Source organism: Nannobrachium achirus (genome assembly GCF_963921795.1).
Source record: "Nannobrachium achirus genome assembly, chromosome: 15".
Taxonomy (NCBI): Eukaryota; Metazoa; Chordata; class Actinopteri; order Myctophiformes; family Myctophidae; genus Nannobrachium; species Nannobrachium achirus.
The window spans coordinates 33,811,962-33,838,391 of NC_137822.1; the positions used below are offsets into that span (position 1 = coordinate 33,811,962).

The 26,430-nt window shown below is 41.1% G+C and overlaps 2 protein-coding genes across 2 annotated transcripts in view; one reads left to right on the plus strand and one right to left on the minus strand.

Moving 5' to 3' along the window:
• The window catches only part of LOC308300043 (lysosome membrane protein 2-like), a 44,218-nt gene extending 41,354 nt beyond the window's left edge, over window positions 1-2,864 (minus strand). Inside the window, exon 1 of the mRNA XM_080743808.1 lies at window positions 2,362-2,864. Within this exon, the coding sequence (XP_080599934.1) occupies window positions 2,362-2,490 (129 nt within the window). The 5' untranslated portion in view covers window positions 2,491-2,864. The remainder of the gene's footprint in view (window positions 1-2,361) is intronic.
• A 20,676-nt stretch (window positions 2,865-23,540) lies between these two features.
• Window positions 23,541-25,666, plus strand: LOC308299286 (E3 ubiquitin-protein ligase TRIM35-like). The gene has a single exon (XM_080743031.1). The coding sequence runs from the start codon at window positions 23,723-23,725 to the stop codon at window positions 25,097-25,099; it is 1,377 nt and encodes a 458-aa protein (XP_080599157.1). The 5' UTR covers window positions 23,541-23,722; the 3' UTR covers window positions 25,100-25,666.
• Window positions 25,667-26,430: the final 764 nt, after the last annotated feature.

The following is a 26,430-nucleotide window of genomic DNA, read 5'->3' on the forward strand; positions in this document are numbered from 1 at the left end:
ATTTGAAAAGATATGCCAGGGACCCCCATTAGAGAACATTACAGCTCAGTGGTTCCCACCCATTTTCATTTCAAGGACCCCCAGTTTTACATGCATTTGGCTATGGAAACCCATTTAATGGTGTTTTTTTTTCTCTCTCTCTGAGACTCCAATTTAAATTGTAAAATCAATGTTAATTTACTCTCTCTGATAGCCTACAACACTCTGAGTTATTACAGACCTGTTCCTAACTATCATTTAGCTGGGGACCCCCTGGGACTCCCTCCTGGACCACTGGGGGTCCACCGACGCCAGAACTAATGAGAACCAATGCTCTAACACCACACAGCAGCAATAGCAAAGCCTACTGGCAAACAAAGGAACAGTCAGTATTTATGTAGCCTATTCAGAGAAAGTTGATTGTCTTAACTGTATTTTCACAGACCGACCTGCAAAGCTATCCAAACATAGGCCTACTAGTGTTTCCCCCCTTCTACATTTCGTCTCTGCAAAGGTGCAAGTAGTTTTGACAATAAACAAATATAGACTATCTGATTTTCTAAAAAATGATATAGGTTTATAAATGTATCACTATCTATCAGGCAAAAGAGAGGCGCACGATCGAGGAGGAGGGTCGTGAGCGCAAATCCGACCACACGCACGCACGTGCGTTCAGTTCAGTCCAGTCTGCCCTGCTATAGTCCAGTAGCCAGCCCATAGAGCCCCATTGTGAACCCGGACATTTTGAGTACCCTAAAGTTTTATGTTAGAAATGTTGAGTATGGGTCCCCAGCAGTTAGAAACTGCCGGATGCTAACTTGCATATGTTGGGCAATTTTCATAATTAGCATAATTAGATTAAATTAGCATAATCACCTATAATAATGGAAAATATGTCAAAAACTGATTGGACGATTTGAACAATATTGGAGTGGTTTTGGGGGTTATTGAGGATGCTGAATCCATTTCTGACATTTTCTAAATTCAAAACGGCCGTTTTAAACCGGAAATGGCCATATACCAACTTAAATTGGGATGATTTTGATACTTTTTTGTTGATTTTGATTATGAATTAAATTATAAATGTGGTTATTTATATGCCTATAGATTATCTGCATTTCAAAAGCAAAATATAGACAATCCACACAAATTATTAGAACAATGACTGCCACAATAGCCTATCAAAAATAGTCACTTGATCATTTGGAAAATCAACAAAAAAGTATCAAAATCATCCCAATTTAAGTTGGTATATGGCCATTTCCGGTTTAAAACGGACATTTTGAATTTCGAAAATGTCAGAAATGGATTCAGCATCCTCAATAACCCCCAAAACCACTCCAATATTGTTCAAATCGGCCAATCAGTTTTTGACATATTTTTCATTATTATAGGTGATTATGCTAATTTAATCTAATTATGCTAATTATGAAAATTGCCCAACATATGCAAGTTAGCATCCGGCAGTTTTTAACTGCTGGGGACCCATACTCAACATTTCTAACATAAAACTTTAGGGTACTCAAAATGTCTGGGTTCACTTTCTGGCTACTAGACTACTATGCGATATCGCCCCTAAAAACAGCAAAGAAATTAGCTGTGGAAAATGGTCAGCAGCTGTTCGGAAGTCGGAACATAAACAACAGCCTATGGACTGTCTGTGGGTCATGGCTGGGTGCCTGGCACCACCAGCACCCACTGATAACTCCACTTTAATGAATAGCTTGGTTTTCTGTCTTTAAAAAAGTGCTCCTGCAACTGGAGCCTACACATAGGCCTACAATGTGCCATTATGGCCATATAAATGAACTAAATAATGTGGCACACTTGCCCAATGGACACACAATATTTTTTGTATAGACTATATTTTTTTTAAAGTCCATCTTTAACAATTAGAAATCGTTTCATAGTTACAAATGCAAGGTTCCTCAAACAGACATTAAGTAAACCAGTGATTGAAGTGGTGGTTCCCAAACTTTTTTGCCCGTGACCCAAAAGAGAAATTAGACATTCGCCCAGGGCCAGGACCCAAACTAGTGAAAATAGCAGATCTGCAAGCCCCCAATGCGTCTCTTCATGCCGCATTGAGAGCTTGTAGATCGGCTATTTTCCACTACTTCTGAATTAATGATATATCTTATTTATGGAATTTCTTAGAAGTGTTTGCTTGTTTGGTTGAAAATCTATACAATAGGCATATTAAAAAAAGTGAAAAAATATATAGACCTATATTTCAAAGGTTTTATTTTATTTTTTGTAGGAAAATACATTTTATTTTTTTAATCGAGACGTGACCCATAAAAAACCAAAACGGTCCCACAAATGGGTCCAGTCCCACGTGTTCTAGGAAACGGTGCCCTGTAGCCTATACATTCCCCTTACCTTTTTCAAACGGTTGAACATAACGGTCCGGAAAACCTGAGCGACCCACAAACCGATCCCAATGATGAGCAGGTGAGCGCAGACGATCCCCACTCCGTACAGCGCGCGAGACCTCCTCTGCACGGTCATCCTTCAAACAGTAGCCGCGACGTCAAAACGGCTCAATCAGTGTTATAATTTATCCACACGTTGCTGCTGCAAAGACTAGCCTACAGTCTGTCTGTCACAAAGACTTCGCGATATCAGAGCTTCTTGCACGCTCCAGCCGGGCACATGCAGCGTGTGTACGCAGCCTGTCTCCCACGTTTGAGTTCCCAAATCCGCTATTCAACAAGTTGTACTTGACGAGACTAAAGATAAAAGTTTCTGTTTGCTCTCACTGAAGTTACAGCGAGCAATGGGGTTTTAGTTACCCGCCTTTGGTTAATGATCAACTAAAGCCGTTAACTCCTGATCGCTCTCTATAGCTCTTATCCGTGCCTGCAGGCGAGGTTGTAAATGCATATAGTCCTCCTATAATGAATCGTGCCACTGGGTATTTGTAGGGGGCTTGTGTGTCATCATCGCGGCGCTCAGTGGCCGTTGATTGGTCGCCACTGAACAGCAGTTGAGAGACCTTGTGCAGCAGCGCGTGTTTTGTTTCCGCCTGCCCTGCATGCGTGAACCAGGGCCAAAATGCACTGAAATGCATTATAGGGCCAGTCGTTCTCAGACCTTTCAAGGTCTCTCCTTAACTCTGACAGTGTGCAAAATGGAACCAAATGGACTAGGGTCCATTTGTACACTGTCAGAGTTACAGACTTGTAAGGGTCAATATACCCCTAAAGCAGGGGTCTTCAACGTTTTCAGGCCAAGGACCCCTTAGTCAAGAGAGAGAAGCAGGGACCCCCACAACCTGTATACCATATAATTTCATTGTTTGACGGCAAAATCATCAGTGTATATTGGATTCATGTCAATTTGTGTTTTCAGATATTTAAACACTTGAACTGTCAATACTTAATAAACTTGACCTTTCACTCTGTACTTGGTATGCTCTTTTTCCCCTATAAACCAAACCTCTTTGCCGAAAATAGCCGATCTACAATCTGCATTGTGAGCTTGTAGATCTGCTATTTTTGGAAGTTCTCTCTATGGACGCCAGGGTTCAAGTGGTTAATATCAAAAAGGAGACAAAAAAGCTTCTATCACACAGATATGGAGGACCCCTTGTAGTAACTCTGAGGACCCCCTAGGGGCCCCAGACCCCCTGTTGAAGACCCTTGCCCTAAAGGACCCTAGAGAGTCCCTGGAATCCTCTTGAGAACCACTGCTTTAGGTGCATCAGATTTGTATTTTATTTTACTTCAGTAAATATTGTAATGTAGGCCTATAGCCTACCACAATATAAAGATACTAGTATAGGCTATACAAAGTTGTTACCCTACTACATCTCAGACTCAGAGGAAAATATTGTAGCCTACTCTTACGCTCATGCATAAAATGAATGGCAAATCAAGAGGCAAATTGAGTGGCAAAGTTTAATGCAATCAGATAGGACTTTTCTTTTTGGATGTATGGGCTGTCAAGGCCAGAAGGTAGTTTTTGCCACTAGGCATTCCCGCATAACTTCCAGATATGATGATGATGTCATGCGCATACCCTCTATATGAAAACGTACTTATCATACTTTGTAGATTTAGATTATAGAGGGTATGCGCATGCATGAAGTGAATGGCAAATCGAGTGGCAAAGTGAGTTTAACATTGTTTATGCAATCAGATAGGACCTTTCTGTTTGGATGTATGGGCTGTCAAGGCCAGAAAGTCGTTTTTTGCTACTAGGCATTCCCACATAACTTCCGGGTATGATGATGATGTCAAGCGCATACCCTCTATATGAAAACGTACTTATCATACTTTGTAGATTTAGATTATTAGGCCTATTACAAAAAGCACACTTAAGTGACCACTTCAGCCATAGCCTTTAGGCCTAGGCTATATATTTCGGCCATTTAAAAATAGCAGATCTACAAGCTTTGATCTACTTGTTTTAGTCCTGCAAAATGTGGGCATTAACCTACATTCTTTAAGTCACCGCCATGTGTGAAGAATGCATTATTAGCAAGACAGGTCCTTATTTAAACTCTAAGTCAAGACAAAGAAGTGCATGAGAAGGAAACTGAGGGCTTTTTCATCTAGCATCTGTTTAAAAAGAAAGCAAAGATAGCCATTGTCCCGGCCTTGCTTCCAAAGTTTGTATTGTATGTAGACTATATGATAAAAGGCCTGTCTGTTTCTTGAGAGCAGAATTAAATAAGCCAGGATTTAAGCCAAATCCAGGTTTGACAAAGCCTGCTCAGTACAGCCTGGTTTATTCCATTCCACTAAACCATGCCAAGCCAGGCTGAGAAGGAGAAACTTTGTCGAGCCAGGATCGTAAAGCCAGGCTGAATGCGTGTTCACGTATTCCTTGAAAAGCCCATCATGCCCATGAGGTTGATAGCAGATTCCTTGATCGTGACCAATCATGGAACCAACGACTAGCGGCGGCGTTCTTCTGCCCCCCTCCCGCATCTCTCTCTCACTCAGCGAAAGAGATCAAGGACGGGGGTGGCAAGCCTCAGCTCACATGAAAAACAGACAGGCGCCCCGTAAAGAATAATACACCAACACACTTAAATTAAATTAGCGATAAGAGTAATAGAACAGCCTGTATAGTACACAGGCTGTTATATTACTCTTATTACTCTTAATATAACAGCCTGTGTAGTACACAGGCTGTTATATTACTCTTATCACTAACTTAATTGAAAACACGCTTGCAACATTGTCAGCCATTGCATGTCAAGCAGGAGATAAGGAAAATGACATCTCTATGATGTAATTGTCTCCGGGAGAGTGTTTTCTGCAGGTCTTTCAGTCCGAGTGTATCAAAGGGTGCGTTCGGAAATGCGCACCGGGTCTGGTTAAGGTTAGGGTTAGTTTTAGGCATAGTTTTACTGAGGTTAGGGTTAGCGTTTAGGCATAGTTTTACTGAGGTTAGGGTTAGGATTAGGGTAGGGTTTAAGCACGCACTACACTGAGCACACACCCGGAGCGCATTTCCGAACGCATCCTTTGATACACTCGGACTGAAAGACCTGCAGAAAACACTCTCCCAATTGTCTCCAGACATTGGACAGTTGTCATATCCATTTTATTTATCCAGGTATTTGTTCAACTTCACTGTGTAATATTATCATATGAAGTTAGGAATGTGGAATACCTTTATCAACAAGCAACACACAGAAATTGGGGAATGTAATGTTAAAAGGTTACCATTGAGACAACAGTAGTCGATTTTATTACACCGTTGTTGCAGTTGCATGAGTTGTGTTTCAGAATGTCATGCAATGTATCAAAGTATTTGCATATGCTATTGCCAAATTCATTAACATTTGTCCTCTTCACTGAACCCATCCTAACTAGTACCAGATACAGCAAAAAGGCTGGTGACCTTTTGCTCAACCTCAGGCTCCTTTTCTTAACATGCCATGTTATTTGCAGTGGGAAGAAACCAGAGCACCAACATGAACACAAGGAGAATATTATGCAAACTGCGTGCACTCCAATTGCCTAATTTACCAAAATAGCCAAAACACTACTGCTATACTAGGAACGGGAAGGAGGAATTCAAGTAAACCATAAAGCGGTTCACTGTTCACTTCTACCCGGCGGGTAGTTTGAGTTAATTTTATTTCTTTAGTCAGTTAGAGGCCTCTTATGTTATTTCCTTATCTTGAGTTGTTTCCCCTATCTGAGACAGTCTGTAATGACAATGATTGCAATTTGGGAGATTGAAGGATAATCCTGTCTTCTGCTGCAGTCTCCTCACACAATCCTTTCCCAGTCACCCACTGGATTGTGTTCACGGACATGCTTATCTTAACTCAGAATCATGGGAACATAACACAAAAATCACACCCAATGTGAAGTGAGCGGTGGTCGTGCTTGCATAACGTCTTCAATTGGTAATTGGTGATGTAATACAGGCTACACACACAACACACACACATATTGCTATGGCAAAACGCTGAGGAAAAAGACTAGGATATAGAGGATGTAATTGGTGATGTAATATGGCTACACACACACACACACACACACACACACACACACACACACACACACACACACACACACACACACACACACACACACACACACACACACACACACACACACATATTGCTATGGCAAAACGCTGAGGAAAACACATTGCTATGGCAAAACGCTGAGGAAAAGTGGCTACAGATAGGTCTAGGATGTAACTGGTGATGTAATGTGATGTAATATGGCTACTCACACACACATTGCTATGGCAAAACGCTGAGGAAAACACATTGCTATGGCAAATCGCTGAGGAAAAGTGGCTACAGATAGATCCAGGATGTAACTGGTGATGTAATGTGATGTAATATGGCTACGCACACACACATATGGCAAAACGCTGAGGAAAACACATTGCTATGGCAAAACGCTGAGGAAAAGTGGCTACAGACACACGCACAGCCACTCTTAGGAGCGGTTTACCACCGCTCAAAATAATTAAATACCAATCAGAAGAAAACAACACTTATAGCCTAATACTGTAATATCACCTGAGGTGACCATGGGAGCAGGATCCATGCAGGTTCTTTCTTGGTGACAGCAGGTGTTCACAGAGCAATGATGGAAGAAGTACTCACATGCATCCACACAGAAAAGTCCTATCTGATTGCATTCAACAATGTAACACTTTGCCACTCGATTTGACATTCACTTTATGCATGCGCATACCCTCTATACTTAAAGTACCAAAAGTAAAAGTACTCATTGTGCAGAATGTCCCATTTCACAAGTTCAAAATGTATATATATATATGTTACAGTATGTTCAAGAAACCAGTAAAAGTTGTCAAGGAGCACTCGTTTTGACGTTCACCACACACTAATCACCACCAGATGGCGACGTCAGCCACTGCTCTGCCATTCACCAGAGTGTATATAAGAGAGTTACTTCACGCTTTGAACTCGCCGCAGACCGGAAGTGTTTACTCTTTATTTACTAGCCTAGCCTAGCCTAGCCTAGCCTAGCCTAGCCATTAGCTCCATTGTAGTCACTTGGACAGGGCGTTTAACGTGCGCTTGCCCAGGCCTTACGGCCTGGGCATAAATATAACGATTGCATTCACCACGGCTTCGTAACTCGCGCGGCGCTCCGCCGGCCGCGCGGCCCTGGCCCGCTCTTCGCGGCCACTCGCGCCTGCGGCGCTCGGGGGCGAAGAGCAGGACCAAGGTCCGCTGGCCTTCGCGCCGCTTGGGGCTTCGTGGACCCAGGGGGGCCTCGTAACTCGTTTGGGCTTCGTGGATACAGGGGGGCTTCGGTAGCCGCTCGCAGTGTCGTGGACAATAGAGCGGCGCACCGCCTGGAGTACGTTGTTGTGGCGACCGCTTGCTCCGCCCCGTGCCGCACCACGAGTGCTCCGCGTCTCGAATGTGCTGTTTCTCTAATATACTATGACATATATATATATATATATATATATATATATAAAAAATGGACGATCTACGCATTGTGAGCTTGTAGATCTATTTGGATCAAATGGCCGATATATATGGCTGAAGTAGTTAGTGTGTTAAAATTAATCTAAATCTAAAAAGTAACTAAAGTTTTCATATAATTGTAGTGGAGTAAAAGTACAATATTTTCCTCTGAGATGTACTGTAGTGGATAGGGTAGAAGTAAAAGTATTGAAATGTATATGAAGAAAGTAAAATACCTCAAAATTGTTAGTAAATGTGCGTAGTTACTTGACACCAGGGTCACAGACCTTCACAGAGTCTCAGCTATGACACCCACAGTTCTTGTGATGTTTTGTCGAGTGGGAGCATAAATGCGAGAGTCAAAACACTGCTTTATTTTGATTGGCCTTCAGACAGCCTTCAGGTTCGTACACTCCTTTACTTTGGATTTTGGCCACCCAGTAAGTTCCAGTGTCAGCCTTGACCACGGTGGGAACCATCCTCAAACATATCCTGTCTTGGCATTATAATAATAATAATAATTGCTGATTGATTACCGGTAATTGATTGATTTAGCTATTTATTGAGTGCTCATTCAGATTTGTCATTCAAGTGGAATTAGGCATTGTAAATAGATTGTGTATGAAATGAATAGTGTTGTAGTCGAGTCCACCTAAAGCGAGAGACCAAGTACTAGGGGGGGGAGAGTCCGAGTCAAAACAGAGTGTGGGAGGGGGTTGAGTCCAAGTCGAGACAGAGACCAAACAAAAATAAATAAATAGATAAATAATCCTCATTTGATAGGTACTGTGGAGACAGACAGGAAACATGGAAAGAGAGTATAGGGCAGTGGTTCTCAACCTTTTCAGGCCGCGACCCCCAAAATAATCATATTTTAACTGGGGACCCCCCCACCCTGACGAGCACTAAGGCGTGAGTGTTGAGGCATTACATTTTGTATAACACAGTTCTATTGTGAAAATAGCAGATCTACATGCTCACAACGCCTCGCGTTGCGAGGCGTTGTGAACATGTAGATCCGCTTTTTTCACAATTTCTGCCTTTAATATTTGAGAATTTACCAAATATTTAATCTGTCATTTTAGAGGTATTAAAATGTGCTTATACCCTCTATACACTTAAACTTTATGTTGGTTTGTTTACTGTTGAGTGAGAAAACAACATTGCACATGAAGTTAATCGTCAGGGGACCCCCCAAAATAATTTGGGGACCTCTCTGGGGGTCTCGACCCACAGGTTGAGAACCATTGGTATAGGGTAGCGGCATGTAGCAAATGGTCTGGCTGGCCAGAAATCAAGTCTTGCGGCAAGTACTGGGAGCTGATAGTTGCGGCGCTCCACCTCAGCAATCCATCTGCCAGGGGTCTAGTAAGTACTAGTGCATTGTAACGGGGACAGACTCCTGCGTGTTACCGGCTGATACCGACAATAAGCCACTCCCAACCAACTTGTTTTGCTATTTACAACTGTCTGCTAGTTTAATTGTGTTATTGGCTTAAGCACATGGAGTAGGCTACCCTTTTATTCAGTGTTCATAATATGTTTATAGGATGATGTATTTGCTCCGTAGGCCTATTAGCCATTAGCCTATAGTAAACTACCAACTTGCGTAAATCAGAACAAATGAAATGCTTTCCGGAAGAGGGTGATTTACTAGGCTAATTAGTCATACTGCAACTAATTGTCCAACCCAAAACAGAAACTATTACTCTACCGTCACCAGTATGATACTGGTGAGTGGTGACAATAGATTAATATAAAATTTACTGTATATAGCACGTTTACAAACAGCCAGCTGAAACAAAGTGCTGTACATGGTTAAAACACAAGCAATTCAAAGCATCAAAGCAAAAGGAAAAAACAGTGTTGGCGGTTGACAATTTGTTGATCTGTGAGCATGCAGCCCATCTGCTATGAACAGATATAACTGCCACAGTATCTGCCTAATTGCCTATATGCTTGGCTGAGTTCCGGTGGGTTTAATCGCCCGGCTTGGCCCCATGGCAGTAGGTACCATGAGGACACAGAGGTCATGACCTCGAAATAAAATATATGTATTAGTGCGGCAAATATATTACAAGGCCAAAATCGCGATCTTTGTTCGGCGAGTGGTGCTTTGTGGGTCTGTTAGTAGGCCCAACACAAGACTGAAACAGACACACACAGAGTAACAAGACTAGAGCAAAGTAGAAGAGCTGGAGCAGTACAGCAGAATCGCCGTCATTTCTAAAATAAATCAATTCGAGCCATAATTTATATTGATTCCCCGACCTCCCGACTCCCGTATCAGTTCATTACAAGACGTGTACAAAAGTATAGGCATCAAAATGTACTTGAAGTACCAAAAGTAAAAGTACTCATTATGCAGAATGTCCCATTTCAAGTTTTCAAATGTATACAAATCTTTCAAAATAGTATCACGACGCAAATGGCTGAAATGTATACCTAGCGGAAGTGGTTGATGTACGTTTTGTAATAACAATCAAAATCTACAAAGTAACTAATTGTTGTAAGTTGGCCCCCAGTGCAACTTGCGAGTGTGGTGCAGAGGAACAGACGGCAGATCATGTATCCTAATTCTGGATGTATCGGGCTCCCAATGGGATGCATGAGGGCCTACATACAGTGACGTGGCTGCTGGAGGTGTGGCCAGACATATAGCTCGGGTGAACCCCTCCCCAGGGTGGTAAAAGGATTAGAATTCTCAAAAACTGCCTGAACCCACACCTACCCGACCCGACATTTAGGGTAGGGTAGGGCCCAAAATGTATGCTAATTATTAATAATATAATACCAGTAAGACTCCCTAAATCGGGAGATAAGCGACCGTCAGGTCGCTTACACAAACTTTAGAAGGCAAAGGTAGCCAATCAGGAGGGACTATGGGAAATGGGACAGATCCATGTTAATGATATGAATTTAGAGATACTGTGTACAGCTTTGTGTGATTTTAGGGCAAAATCTGTAGGAGCAGTGTCCAAAAATGTATTTTTAAAAAATCATCCAGATGGCGCTAGATGGGACAGACGCATTTTGATGACATGACTGTAGAGATACTGTGTACCGCTTTGCGTGATTTTAGGGCCACATCTGTAGGAGCAGTGTCCAAAAATGTGTTTTGCAAGAATCGGCCTCATGGTGGCGCAATATAATAATCTATCTGTGATAGTTCTCAAATTCTTCCCAAAACCCGACCCGACCCAATGCTTTTGGGCCAGGTAGGGCCTAAAATGTTTGCTAATCAGCTTTTTTGAAAAATAGCGATAGCTGGTTCCTGCACAACAGCGAGGAGTGTGCAACCCTCTGGTATAAAGGATTCTAACCATATTGATCGATTGAATACTTTATCAACAGTTCACATCAGGTAAGGACTGTACAGTTCAGATATAATGTTCTACTAATAGGATTTAAACCCAGGAAAGCACAATGGCTTGTTTACATTGGGGTCCTTTTGTACTCAATTCATAGATACCATACTGTGCAGTGTCCACTTCCTCACAGATGGTGTGTGTCCCTCCCCTCCATGATACAATCTTGCTCCCTCTCCAATACAATACAAATGTATTACTTACTTGTAATGAAGTTTAATAAGCATGGTTGAGTGACCAACGAATTGCACCTCCCTTAATTGAGAGTATATTATGAAGTTGAAAGTTGCACCTTCCCTACTTTTGGTGACAAAGCAGGACAAAACCTTTTCTTGTCTCCTTATTTGACTCTTCAGGGGAATAATTCCAGGCCAACCCAAACGCCAGAAAAGAAACATTATGTTACCGTTGTATGCCTACATTTCTGCATTTTCTGGTGCCCAGGCCAGCACAAGGTTTTAGGCACTTAGGCTTTAGCAAGGCAAATCTTAATCATAATCCAGAACCATTAGCTCATTCTATGAACCTTTCAGTGCACAGAACAGAAGTAGCATATGTCTGTGTACTGGCATTAACAGTTGTAGGTGCCAAAACATGCTTTTTTGTTAGCTTATCTGTAAAGATGCTTCTCCCACAACAACATTAATCTCACTTCCTATTATTATCCGTGAGTTTAAGAATACAAGATTAAGCTATTCCGGAAACTTGCCGACGACTGATAAACTAACAAACAGCACCCAATGAAAACAAGGAAGACCGTTGGAAACTGTCCAAGAAAACACCCAACCAAAGTGGTTCGCACAGGGACATTTTGCCCCATGGCCCTGGGTGGCGCTAGAGCATGAAGTAAATACCAGAACCATCCAGCCTGTACTTTTTGCGAGATTTAAAAACAAAAAATATACAAAGATACACTGATGTTGTTCTATAAAGGGGCCCATAGAGTTCATAAGAACACATATTTATACTCTATATTATATACTGTGTGTATGTGTGTAGGCTACACTATATATATCAGGGGTTCCCAAACCTTTTTGGCTCAGGGCACCCCTATAAATATATTTCTTTCATCCGAGGCACCCCTACCGTATAGGCCTATTCATCATTTTCACTCCCAGCACCTTACATTCATGGCATATTTTACTATTAACTTTAAGTATGATCTAACATATTTGTTATCCAAAGTATTACACTTTTTGTTATTAATTATTATAAGACCATGACAACACCTGAATGAATTAGTGTTTTATTGAATACATCACATTACTTGGCATCGTATCTTACAGAGTAATTAATGATCTAGTCTGGAGAAACAAATCTTTGTCCAGATGACCCGTCGTTAACTGACTTGGATGATTAGATCAGAATTCCTAGTCAACCATTGTTATAAAACAATCTGTATTATTTATACTTTTTTTTGGACACAGCTTTCATTAATTCCTAAAGCCCTATTGTGTGATGTGACATTTACTGATAAACAGAGGGAAGCCATTGTGTGTCAAAACATGCCGGTGATCTCTCCCCCTGGGTTTAACATTATGCTCAACACACGGCCGCTGCCAAAATGATACGTTTATCATCAATAATGGCATTGGTTTTCTTCAATGTTTTCAATGTTCAATGAGTAAATTCAAAAGCCTTAATTGACAGAAATTAAGTAATGTTTTTTGGGTGAACTACTCATTTAAATGGAGACTGTAACAGTTGCTTGATGTTAGCAGTTTATTATTTTACTTAACTGAAATAAAGCGTAGTATTCTTTTTGTTCTGCAATTTGGCATTGTGGTACTGGAATACGTTGACATATGACAAAATGTGAGTAGCACTCAGGATGAGGAAAGACTTGGAGATTAGACATGTTTTATCATCTTTCTATATGGTTGATATTATACGTTGACTTTAATTCTGGTGTAGTGCCAATTAGGCCATGTAAACTTTGCATAAAAGCCAATTTAGCCAAACCCCATTACATTTAGCCAAACTCTAATACAACCCATACATTTTGTATAACACGGTTGGTTCTATTGTGAAAATAGCAGATCCACATGCTCGTCTATATTCACAATTTCTGCCTCTAATATTGGCTGATGTTTAATTTGTCATTTTAGAGGTATTTAAAAAGTCCTTAAATTGTCACTTTAGAAATGTGCATATACCCTGATTACCCTCTATACATTCAAACTTTATGTTGGTTCGTTTACTGTTGAGTGAGAAAACACTGTTTCACATTAAGCTAATCATCTGGGGTCCCCCCAAAATAATTGGGACCCGACCCAGCACAGGTTGAGAACCACTGCCTTAAATCACTCCTACCACTCCTCTGACCTCTGTTAACCCCGCTGTGCCACCAGAGAAGTCATAATATGGAGGACTTAAGCAATAGTGTCCAAGATGTGCACATTCAAGACCTGGTAAACCACACAATTGTACTAAAGGGAGGGACACATTATTGCTATCATATTATCACATGGTGAGCCATTTAATTCAATAAAAAGGATTGGAAGTTCAAGAAGTGTTTTGTTTTCTCAAGCATAATGCCAAGTGCCAACAAATTAAACAAAGTAGACAATTAAATAGTAGATGTTTGATGTCTTATCTCGAGAACATTATGAGCATGCACGTATACGTTATCGACCTCCATGATATTAATACCTTTGTTTTAAAGTTTGACATCCTTCCAAACAAACCCAACTGCAAACTCACAAAAGCCCAATTAAGTAGATGTTAAAATAACCCCAAACATGTTTGAAAATGAAATATCCCATGTATATCTATACTATAATTTTGCGAATGTCTGAGTGAGTGAGTGAGTGAGTGTCTGTCTGTCTGTCTGAAACAGCGTTTCTCCTCAGTGGCTGGAGCAATTGATCTGAAATCGCATCACCATTAGCATATGAACACACCTAACATAACTGTGAAGCCCGTTTGTCACTTTCACAAATCATATACTGTATATTAGCATTTTATGGTGTATCTACTATCTATTCTGCATCTAGCATGAGGCACATCTATTCTGCATCTAGCATGAGGCAACATGTTTAACCAGCTCTCTCTCTGTGTGTGTGTGTGTGTGTGTGTGTGTGTGTGTGTGTGTGTGTGTGTGTGTGTGTGTGTGTGTGTGTGTGTGTGTGTGTGTGTGTGTGTGTGTGTGTGTGTGTGTGTGTGTGTGCAGGCAGGCGGGTGTGTGCGCAGGCGGGTGGGCGGGCTGGGGGGGGGGGGGGGGGTTAGCCATTAAACGAAACGGGTATTTCTTACATTGATGCTCCTACATATTATCATGCAAGCACCAGTTAAAGTTACTTTCCATCCCTCATATACTGTATGCACAGTGCACATCCCATAACCCACACACTGCACATCATTTTGGAGCTCATATCTTTGAACGGGTAAGGGCTAGTTCATATTAAAGGACAACTTTAGTTTTTTACAACAAGGGTTCCTATTTTAGATTGTAATTAAAGAATGTAAAAGATGAGTGTTAAATTGATTTCATTTACTTCTTTCTATTGTTTTAGAGATTCTTATTTCAGTAGTTGGGGGCATGCGTACAAGTGGCTAAATGTAATTTAACACAGAATAAGCCCATTCCCAAGATACAACGCAACCTTTCATGGTTGGATGTGACTTATGGGGGCTAGAAGTGTTACTGTATGTAGCAATAAAGAAACTGCTGGTATATTGTGTCTAAAAAGACATTTAGCCACTTGTACGCATGCCCCCATGCGTACGCATGCCCCACATTTTAGCACGGTAAACGCGATAAAACAATAGAACAAAGCAAATGAAAACATTTTAACACTCACTTTTTATTTTCTCTAATTACAATCTAAAATATGAACCCTTGTTGTAAAAAAACAAAATTGTCCTTTAATATGAATATTAAATGAGAGAAAACTATGCTCATCTGACAACACATGGCGACAGGGTAATTTAAGAGAAACATGTCCTTATGGAGCACTTCCTTGGCTCATGACCAAGGCCACAGTGGCGGTGGCAACGCATACTATTTGAGGAGGTCAAAACATGCAAGTGTAGATGATAACAATTGTAATGTATTGTAATACTTACTCACATGCAGGAGGAAGCTATAGAACAACATTAAAATTGGTTTGGTATAATTACAAGAAATATCTATAATGTAACCTCAAATCTTGCAAAAAATATGTCTATATGCAAAACTACGATCCACTCTAACAGTGGAATCCGTTAAAATTGACAGTTATTAGGATAAAATAACAATACATGAATAGCAATCTCTATTTTATTTGAGGAATAGGTGGAACTGGTGGCATTTACTGTATGCCAAAGTCAAATGAGAGAGTGTTCTCCTGCGACTTTTATTGTCTCCGCCAGGCCGAAAGGCATTGCCGAGACTATGTTTTGCCCCCTGTCCGTCTGTCCGTCTGTCTTTTACCAGCTAATCTCTGGCACCGGTCGCAGCGCGACACGTTGTGAGCTTGGAGACGCGTGCGTCTATTTTCGGTGCATGATGCCGCATTCAACAACTGTAAGTAAGTACTGGAATGCAATCACAGGAGAGTTTGGAAAAGGCAATTCACTTGAATACTGCGTTCATAGAAAGAGGGCATTGCATTTCTTTCAAACTAACAAGTGCTACATTCATGGCCTGGAGAGGGCACTTTTACATACGGGTAAAGCAAAGGGGCAGGGGCTCAAGCCCCCTTTGATGTCTATGTGTGCACGTGCCCGCACATGGAGGATGTCTGTAATCGCATTCCGTTGCTGGTGCAGATTTAAAAAAGAAAGAAAAAAAAGGCTATCATTGAGGCTGCAACCAAAACATTACTAAAAACAGGAAAAACCGAAGTGCAGCGTGACACCTAATGAAGCCTGGCTGGCCCTCAGCCTCACAGTTCACCCCGGACCCCCTTTTGTGGAAGCTGGAAGGCTTTAAAGTGAAAGTGTTTTGGTAAACGACGAATGATGCATGCAAAAACATCCTGTTATTTAAGGACAAGGATGGAGCTTTGATAATCCTCTTATCTAAGGACAAGGAACCTTCAACAAACTGTGGAAGTGAAACGCTAGCGAGGGTTTTTGGGTGGGTGTTGTTACTGTTAACCTATCAGGAATCTGTTGACTCAGTGGTCTCACTTCCACAGTTCAGTGGGAGAGCGGTATCGAAGGACGTGCTCACTGTTCATTTCACTATTTTCTATGGTGGTGGATTCAGGCAAAATATATTTCCCGGTGAAGGGGAGGGTCAGGGGGGTGAATGTATCAGAATAGCAGTCTGAAGCCTTATTAGCCCCATGCGGGAAATCCGGATTTGAATCTCAAGTGTTACACACACCACCCATGGGGCGGCATAGCTCAGGGGTAGAGAAACCGTTATTAGAACACGAAGGGTTCCCGAAGGGTTCCCAGTTCGAATCCGGGCTCCCCCTGAGTTAATGTCGAAGGGTCCTTGGGCAAGACTCTGAACCCCACATTGCTCCCGGTGAGTAGGTTGGTGCCTTGCATGATTTCCTCTGCCACCGGTGTATGAATGTATGGGTGAATGTAATGCACAATCTATGTAAAGTGATTTGGATAAAAGCGCTATATAAATGCACCATTTACCAATTACCATCATAGCAACATCCACCATATCTCCTACTCACTTCAATGTCCTTTCTGCCCACAACAATCACTGACCATGCCAAATGACACAATATCTTCTATACCCACTGTCTAAGTTTTAAATTACATGCCTAGCCCTAAGGTGCCTATGGAAGAAACAGGAAGAAACAATAGTTTTCACAAGCCATCTCATTCTCAGTACAACGATGGCACATGTCTATCGCTTACCACTCAATCCTGCGTAATTTATAGGCCTGTAGGGCTGGCTTATCAGCAGTGGTGAAAAAAGAACTCACATTTCTTACTTGTAAATCTTAGGGGTGTGTCATAGCTACTTTAAGTAAAGGTGCAATACTGCAATGTAAAATACTCTGCTACAAGTACAAGTCTGGAATTCAAATTTTACTTGTATAAAAGTACAAAAGTATTGGCATCAGAAATGTAGCCTACTACCAAACCTAAAAGTACTCATTATGCAGAATGTCCCAGTTCAAGTTTTCAAATGTATAGAAATCATTTGAAAATAGCAGATCTACAAGCTCACATTGCGTCGCATTGTGACACATAGGGAGCTTGTATATTTAAGCCGTTTTCAAATTAAATATAGTGGAGTAAAAGTACAATATTTGGATCCAAGATGTAGTGGAGTAGAAGTAAAAGTTTTGGAAATTGAAAATACTCAAGTAAAGTACAAATAACTCAAAAGTAGTGTACTAAAGTACTGTACTTAGATACTTTACACCACTGCTTTATCAGAGAAGGGCTGTCACCACTCTGGCAATCAGACGCCAGGTGTCATCATGTCAAGTTGAGTGAGAATGTAAACAGACACACACATTAGGCCTACATTCCATCCACTACTTGCCACTTGTCTTTGGTGCTGAAACCTCTCTCCTCAGCCCTCTGTTCACCCACAGTTTGTTTACGGTGACTCCATGCAGATGAAATGTTGAAATGAGGATTTACCTATGGGAGAAAACGATAATCAATAAACACAAACAAACTAGGCCATAAACAAACTGAGAAATACATCTTTTACAACTAAAACATTACTCAAGAAAGGAAATAGAACAAGAACAACTTACTCAATAAAGCATGCCGATATGATTTAACATGTCCAACAGAAATTGAGTTTCTTCCAACATGACATCTGTTCAGGGGTATCTGTTCAGGGGTATCTGTTCAGGGGTATGTCAGTTGTGGCTGGTTAACCTGTAAATAAATTCCAGACACCAATCAGTTGAGATACAGTAGGAGACCTAAACTAGGCCTCCTATGCTAGTCAGTTGTGGTTAACTCTCAATCCCCATCTGCAATCATGTCTTCTACACATGCTGCTACATTACCCAACACCCACCCAAATTGCGCTCTGAGGTGTGCACTTTTATAGTTTAAATGGTTTATTATGGCTGCATTAAGTGATTATCTGTTGTCTGTTTTAATCCTTTCTGCGTGTTGTTTGGTTGTACGATGTTGAGTTGTTTGAAATTGAACCATGCTACAAACCAAGTTTCCCACAGTCAAGTCAAATAGAAAATGAATTTGTCTAATCAGCAAACAGCAAAAATTGCACAGTGATGAGAAAGGTTATTTAAAAACTTTCCGACAAACCACAATGCATTTCACAAGACTTCTGCTGAGGAAACGAATAAAGACAATGAAATCTCAGTTCTAACGTACATGAAAGTGGATCAACGTGCTTTCACTGCGCAGGGTGAATTGAGAAAAGAAGGTTCAGCTTCAGAGTTCAGAGTCAGGCTTTGGAACAGTGGGTCTCAGTTGACCCAATTTCCTAGAGGGCCCCCAGACCACCCCTGGGCCTGACAGGCCAGTTCAGGCCTTCAGGGATCCAGCTTTGCTTGTAATATGTTGTTACTTAATCCAGTGGTTCTCAACCTGTGTGTTGAGCTCATTAACTCATTTCACTGAGGACTCCTTGGAAGTTGGAAATAAATAGGCCTATATATAGGCCTAGAGTTCATTTGCTTGGAAAACATTATGGTGCCATCTAGTGGGATCTACTAGAATCCTTGTTTGCTAATAAAACACTTCCATTACTGGACTTCCGTAAAACAATTTCAGCTTGGTTAGACAACCCAGTTGTGGATGCCATGGAAGCCTTATTATTCACAGTATGAGAATAATCTGGAAACAAATCAAAAAATATTTTGGTAATGACTCGCTATCTTTTTTGCTCCCCATAGTTGTAAATCTCTCATTTCCACCATCCCAACTTGATGAGGGGTTTCTACAGTCGAGGGGCTCGGGTACAGATTATGCTTGGTGATCTTTAGATGAAACATTTTCCTCAGTTGCTCAGTTGCAGGAAAATGTTGAACTCCCAAGGAGTATATTTTTCTCTTCTGCAGGTTAGGAACTATATCTGTAAATATTCCAGACAAGAAGGTGTTCACATTTGTCACTACAAGCTGTAAAACTCCCTACTACAGCAGTTGAATTGGCATGGGAAGATTTGTTGGGGACTCAAATTCCAGATGATCTTACATACATGTACACACATTATTTACACAATATTTTCTTGTATTGCCTTAATATGTATAAATACATTATTATGTTGATCATGTTGAAGTAATCAATAGATTAGAGACCATTTAATTATACATTATGGACAATGTAATTTCATTCAATGTGTAAGTTAAAGGAGTAGTTCACCCCCAAAATGACTTTATTTCTATTGATTACTCATGCCATGGAGACGGCATTTGGGTCCCCATCCGGAATCAATGGGGGTACATTTATTGTGATCAAATTACTGTATTAGGAATGCGACAAAAACCAAAACATATTATTGAACTTAAGTCTCCATGGCATCAATAATCAATAAAAAAAGTTATTTTGGGGGTGAACTAGGCTACTCCTTGAATGTATAAAAGACAATACCTATGCTGTTTTGCCTCTGAACAATTCGAGCAATGCAGAGCGACATACCAAAGAGTGATTTATGTAGCATGCCAAATCCATTCCTACTTCTTCCCTGTGACCAGTGCCAGTTGGCAGGTGTTCTGCTGCAGCAGAGCACACAAACTGCAAACTGCAAACTGTGTTTCAGTGAAAACGATTCCTCCAATGGACAAAGCAGCTGTTCTTCCCCAATCACTCACGTAAGCGTGGCCCCCTAAAGAGTAATTTACAGTATACTCGTGTTGCACCCAAAGATAGCCGATCTACAAGCTCCCAACAACTTGCATCAGGCTCAGCTGAGATTCAAAAATGGCTGTGAAACGTATGTTTATTGTAACGAATAAACTATGAAATCTAGCATTTGACAAATAGCCTTTACAGCCTAACCGCAAAAGTTGGTACTGAATTAAAAAAAAAAATCTTGAAAGGTCAAAACTCAATATACCAAATCATTACTAAAGAGTGTTTGTTAGGTAACAGGGGTCTCTCCAGCTCTTTAGTACACAGAAAATGTCACGTTGGGATACCAATTTTGTTCAGTCAGGAGAAAGAACCACACAAAGATCAATTTATCAAACTTCAATGTTAGCATTCCAGTTCCAATTCCAATTCTGTCTGCTCGTTTTGTTTCATAATTTCAATTTGACTTCTCTCTCCTGATTGGATGAAATTGGTATCCTGACCTGAAAATGGTTTCAGGTTTACTAAAGAGCTGAGGATTTGTGGAGACCGCTGCTCCTGAACATGTACTACTGTACAACTGTATACAATGATTACTATCAGAACGTACTGTAGAGCTATTTACTCTTATTTATATATCTCATACAACCCCTTTAAGACCATGTACTGCACTTCATGGCTCTATAATTAGCTTGACTGACACTGAGTCAAGCGAAAAAGAGAATTCATAACATTATTTATAGACCACGAGGAGCCCCATACAAAGCCTGTGCATGTGCCCGGCCAACTGGACATTCTGTTTTATTTCATTGATTCCACCGGAGCCACATAATGTTTACTCAGTTTAAAGATGTAACAATAAAAATACCTTAACTTCTGACTGATTTGATAAAGACGCAATATCATTTACAGATTTGAGCATTGAGATGAACATTAATGCACTCTCACAACAACTCTCTCACACTCCTCAATATTATCTCATCTACTGTTTGAATAGTTCACACTTGGCTGGCCGTAGCTTGATAACATGCACTATACTACACAATATATCTTCCTTCAAAAGTCTGTGAGTGGCAAACTGTAGCATGCATGATCTGAATGAGCATGAGCCTCTGACACAAGCCTTGGTATAGGCAGAACCTTGATCTATTATGGAGAACGACTTTAAAGGGGAAGACCACCCATTTTCAATATTGAACTATGTCATTATATAACTTAGAGGAGTTGTGTGGAAATTAAAAAAAAGTTACCCCCCTTCTGTGTTGCCTAGAACTGGAGGGTTGATTTTGGGGTTTGTATTGTAAAGTACAATGTGTGATGTCATCAAGTTGTACTTTACAATACAAACCCCAAAATCAACCCTCCAGTTCTAGACAACACAGAAGGGGGGGAACTTTTTTTTAATTTCCACACAACTCCTCTAAGGTATATTAATGACATAGTTCAATATTGAAAATGGGTGGTCTTCCCCTTTAAGGTTTGCCAAAAAGATCTTGAATTCTTGGTAAAGCTCAAAGGATGAATGTCTGCCATGGGTACAGGTGTATGGTCTTGTTCAAACGCCTGAAATCATTGCACAGCCCGAAACGTTGTTCCGTTTTCCTTTGCAGACAAGAAAAAAGTTGTTGAATTTATATTGTCATAACGTAAATTAATCTTCTCCCTTTCTGTTGTGTTTTCTCTGTCTCTCTCATCTCTAGTCTCTCTCCTTCTCTCACACATACACAAACAGACGAACAGACACACACTCAACATGATAGCTGTCGGTAGACTTTATTGCCTACATTTACAACGATAGCTGTAAAAGATAAAGGATTTACAGGTATATTGTTTATTTAAACTAGGCCTATTCATTTTAGGGCAATTGCCAGCTGTGTCTATGAAAGACTTCATCATGTTGTCCAACCAATATCCTGCTTGATATGGCCTCATACAGGCACATTAGTTCAGATGCACAGTGGATGAACTGGTGATAGAAGACTCCTCGAGCCATTCTTGTAAGGGGAGATATGGGAAAAACTGTTCTATAATGATGTTATGAAATGAATGACTAGAACTGACCTGCGGTTTCCCTAAATATATAATGTTTTGTTAGAATAGACCTCGTTTCACCTTACAAATTATTGTTCCATTTTTACAACTGCAGGGGGCAATGATGACCCTCCACATGGTTTTCCCATTGGATGACATCACTGTGTTTTTTCAAGAGTTTTCCCATTGGACGTAAGCACAGGCACATACACAGACACGTTTTCTTATGTGTTATGCATTATTAAATGCATTATAGCCATGTAATTTAAGAACATGTAGGCTACTATAAAAACAAATGACTCTGGGTAACTATGTCCACCTTTGGAATTTGTCTTCTTTAAAGCACAGGTCAACTACACTTGCAAATTCTCTTTATCGGTCAAACAGTTATAAAGTAGTAGGGAACACACACAGCATGGAGACAACCCCTGCGATCAGGGCCAAAAGAGAGCTTGCTCTGAATGGTCTTCCCTGAGTAAATAAGGTCAAAGAAAGAGAGAATGCAGGTTGGCATTCTATGCCTTTGTTTGAGTGTGTTATCGTGTTTTGAATGTTGGATACCCGATTATGTTTAATAAATGGATCTTAAAAAAAGAGAAAACAGACAGAGATATTTATGTATTTGTTTTATCTTCCACTGTATGCAATTACAGATCCCAACGTGTGATAAGCCATTTGTAATTTGTGTGAAATGGAAGATTTAAAAACAATAAAATAAACAGATCATTTGAGTGAGTGTGGCCCTCTTTCTTTATTTGTTTAATATTAATAGTTGACTAGGTCATTACAGCAGACGGTCACAGTGAGGTGGAATACAAACAAACTGTAGTTGGAATCAGGAATCAGTTGAAATATAAAGCACTAATAATGGAAAGTGGGAAATTTTATGATTTTGCAGGGTTGCCAACACTCCAGAATTTGTCAGGAGTCTCCTGAATTTTGACCCCATCTCCTGCATCCATGCTCCTGAATTATCAATTCTCCAGAATTTCTCCAGGATTGGAGGATTTGCGTGGCTTTGCATGGCAACACGTGTCATTTCTCCTGGATTTGGTATCAAACTCCCAAAAATCACCAGAACGCAGGAAATTACATCTACTATGTTAGAAAATGTCTGGGGGAGGATCCCCATACCCCCCGCTTTAGGGTTGTGGGCAGTGCATGTAATCAAAGTGAGATATTCACTTACAGTAAGTAGTGAATATTAATACAGATGGGTCTCACATTGCTTCAGTTATCAAATCAAATTCTGTACACCTACTTTTTGCGTTTTAATTGCTGAAATTGTACCCATAATTTTCCAATGCGAGTAAAGCAAGCCTATAATATCAAAATCGGAGTTCCCAAACTACCCCCCAAAAATCTCCTGAATTCTGACTGTCCAATGTTGGCAACCTTGATGGTTTTGTCCTGACTCTGCCCTTTGCCTGACTCATATGTCATTAATCATTAGACAGAGAGGTCGTCGACCTTACTTTGCTCACTGATGACACACACAACACCAATACAGATTCACCTTCAGATCAAACATAACTTCTAGTGAGGGAAGACAGACTTTCTTTCCATCCACAGCTACAGGAGGGAATACTGACCCAGACCGCTGGATTCTGGAACCTGAATGGACTTCAACAACAACCACCATTCACAGTGAGAGTAAACTTCAAGGAACATTCCAGAGGAGGAGGTTCTACCACCACTGACTGACGTCCTGTATTGAGCAGAGTGTTTGTAAATGGCTTCCACGTCGTCTCTTCCAGAAGAGGGTTATTCCTGCCCTGTGTGTCATGACATCTTTAAAGATCCTGTTGTCCTGTCCTGTAGCCACAGCTTCTGTAATGCTTGTCTGCAGGAGCGGTGGCAAAATAATGCACTGGAATGTCCACTTTGTAAGAAAATGCATTCGACAGGTCATCCACCTCGTAGTAACCTGGCTCTGAAGAGCGCGTGTGAGAACTTAATACAGGAGAGACAGAGTGCTTCAAAGCGCAAGAGAACTTCATCAGGGTCTCATGATCTCTGCAGTCCGCATGATGAGAAACTCAAACTGTTCTGTTGGGAATGTCGACAGCCAGTGTGCGTTGTGTGTCGAGATTCCAAAAAACACACCGGCCACCATTTCAGACCCATCAATGAAGATGCTCTGGAGCACAAGGAAGAAGTCCAGAGATTACTGAAGCCTTTACAGGAGAAGCTGGAGGTCTTTGATAAAGTAAAAAAGAACAGTGACCAAACAGCACTACACATTAAAGTCCAGGTCCAGCAGACAGAGGCACAGATTAAGAAGCAGTTTAAGAAGATGCATCAGTTTCTACAAGACGAAGAGGAGGCTAGAATCACTGCACTGAGGGAGGAAGAGCAGCAGAAGAATCAGATGATGAAGGAGAAGATTGAGGGCCTGAACAGAGACATATCAACACTTTCAAACAACATCAGAGCCGTAGAGGAGGAGCTGAGAGCTGAACACGTCTCATTCCTGCAGAACTACAAGACCACAATGCAAAGAGTCCAGTTCACACTGCAGGACCCACAGCCGGTCCCAGGAGCACTGATAGACGTGGCCAAACACCTGGACAACCTGGCCGTCAGAGTCTGGGACAAGATGAGGGACATTGTCTCCTACACTCCAGTCATTCTGGACCCCAACACTGCCCATACAGTATACACCATGTCTGATGATCTGACCAGTGTGACACATGGAGGAGGACAGCAGCTTCCTGACCACCTAGAGAGGTTTCAACGCTGGCACCTTGTCCTGGGTTCTGAGGGCTTTAACTCAGGGACTCATAGCTGGGATGTTGAGGTTGGAGACAATGTATGCTGGCTACTTGGTGTTTGGTCTCCCCAGTGGAGGGGAGACAAAGGGGCTCACATTTGGGGAATATCTTTATCTAAAGGTAAATACAGAACAGAATTCAGACCACTGACACCAGGGTCACTCACTGATATCTCATTGAAGCAGAATCCTCAGAGGATCAGAGTCCAGCTGGACTGGAATGAAGGAAAGCTGTCATTCTCTGATCCTGATATTAACACACACATACACACCTTCACACACACTTTCACTGAAACACTCTTTAGTTTCCATGCATTGGCGGTGGTGGTACTCTGAAAATGTTACCAGGGAAGATCAGTGTAACTGTGGAACAATGCAGTTAGACATCATGATGATGATGATGATGATGATGATGATGATGATGATGATGAGTGTGAGACTTTGGGTATTTAAAAGGGAACAGTAACTCAGTTGTACAGTGTTGTGGTCTGTGTACGACAATTGACACCAGTGTCTAAAGTTACACTCTGATCTGATGTCATCAAAATGTTCATAATGATGTGAGGATTTATGAATAATACCTACAGTTTTTAGTCATTAAAGAAAAGAAAAGATGAGTGTTTTTCATTGACTGCTTTCTATCGTTTTAGTGATTTTAATTAAATGGATTTCAGTGGTTGGGCGGTTGGGAGCATGCGTGCAAGTGGCTAAATATGACTTTTTAGATACAATAAGCCCATTCCCAAGATGTACCACAATCCTTTATGGGCGCGGACCGCCAATCTGAAAATATGTTGTTCCAGGGACCCCCCGAAGCAAAGATTTGAGTAACACGATAGATAAAGAGAAGGAAGGGAAAGAATCAATAAAATATGACAGTGAGTCAATCATGCTCATCAACAAACTGTGATGTTTCTTTTTTCTTTTTGTATAGTTGCTCAACGGGATGGAAACTAGCCAGCTCTGATGTGTATTGAAACTGCGTTCCTAATTAAAGACATCATGCTTATATTGACACAAGCTCCATTACTTCATTGTTTTCCAGGACTATATTTGACAATATTCTGTAAAATATATTCTGTCTTCTAACAGGACTTCATATGGGAATGCCCATATGAAAAATCTCCATATATGGGTACCAGGGGTCTCCAAATATGGGTAACTGGTCTGATATACATCACTGGCCAGGTGGCCAAGACATGGCGCAACCTATCCCTTAGGCGTCTTACTAGTATATACTGCACATATACCTATACCTATTCATACAGATATATCCTACTGTAGGTATCGTCTATTTTCGTGTTTACATAACATGCCCAATATGGGGGGGGGGGGGGTGTTAGGTTGAAAGTGGGGTGCCAATGCGTACATACCATATACAGGTATAGGCCCTGGTTCCCAGGCGGATCCTATCTGCGTGTACCTCCCTGTTTCCTATCAATCTCCACTGTACTAAAACATCCAAAGTTGTATATCCGCCCCTCTAATCCTTAGAAATGGCCTGGCTCCTCCAGGCTATCTATTAAGTCCTCAGTTGTTTCTCTTTTCTGTCCATAGGTCTTTTATCTAGGCTGGGTCGGAGTGGTGACAGACCCTATGCACCGCCAGGCCTGTCAACTCTCCTGGATTTCCCAGGAGTCTCCTGGATTTTGAACCCCTCTCCTGGG

Coding starts and splice junctions, on each gene's coding strand:
- LOC308299286 (XM_080743031.1), top strand. CDS start 23,723: ATGGCTTCCACGTCGTCTCTTCCAGAAGAGGGTTATTCCTGCCCTGTG.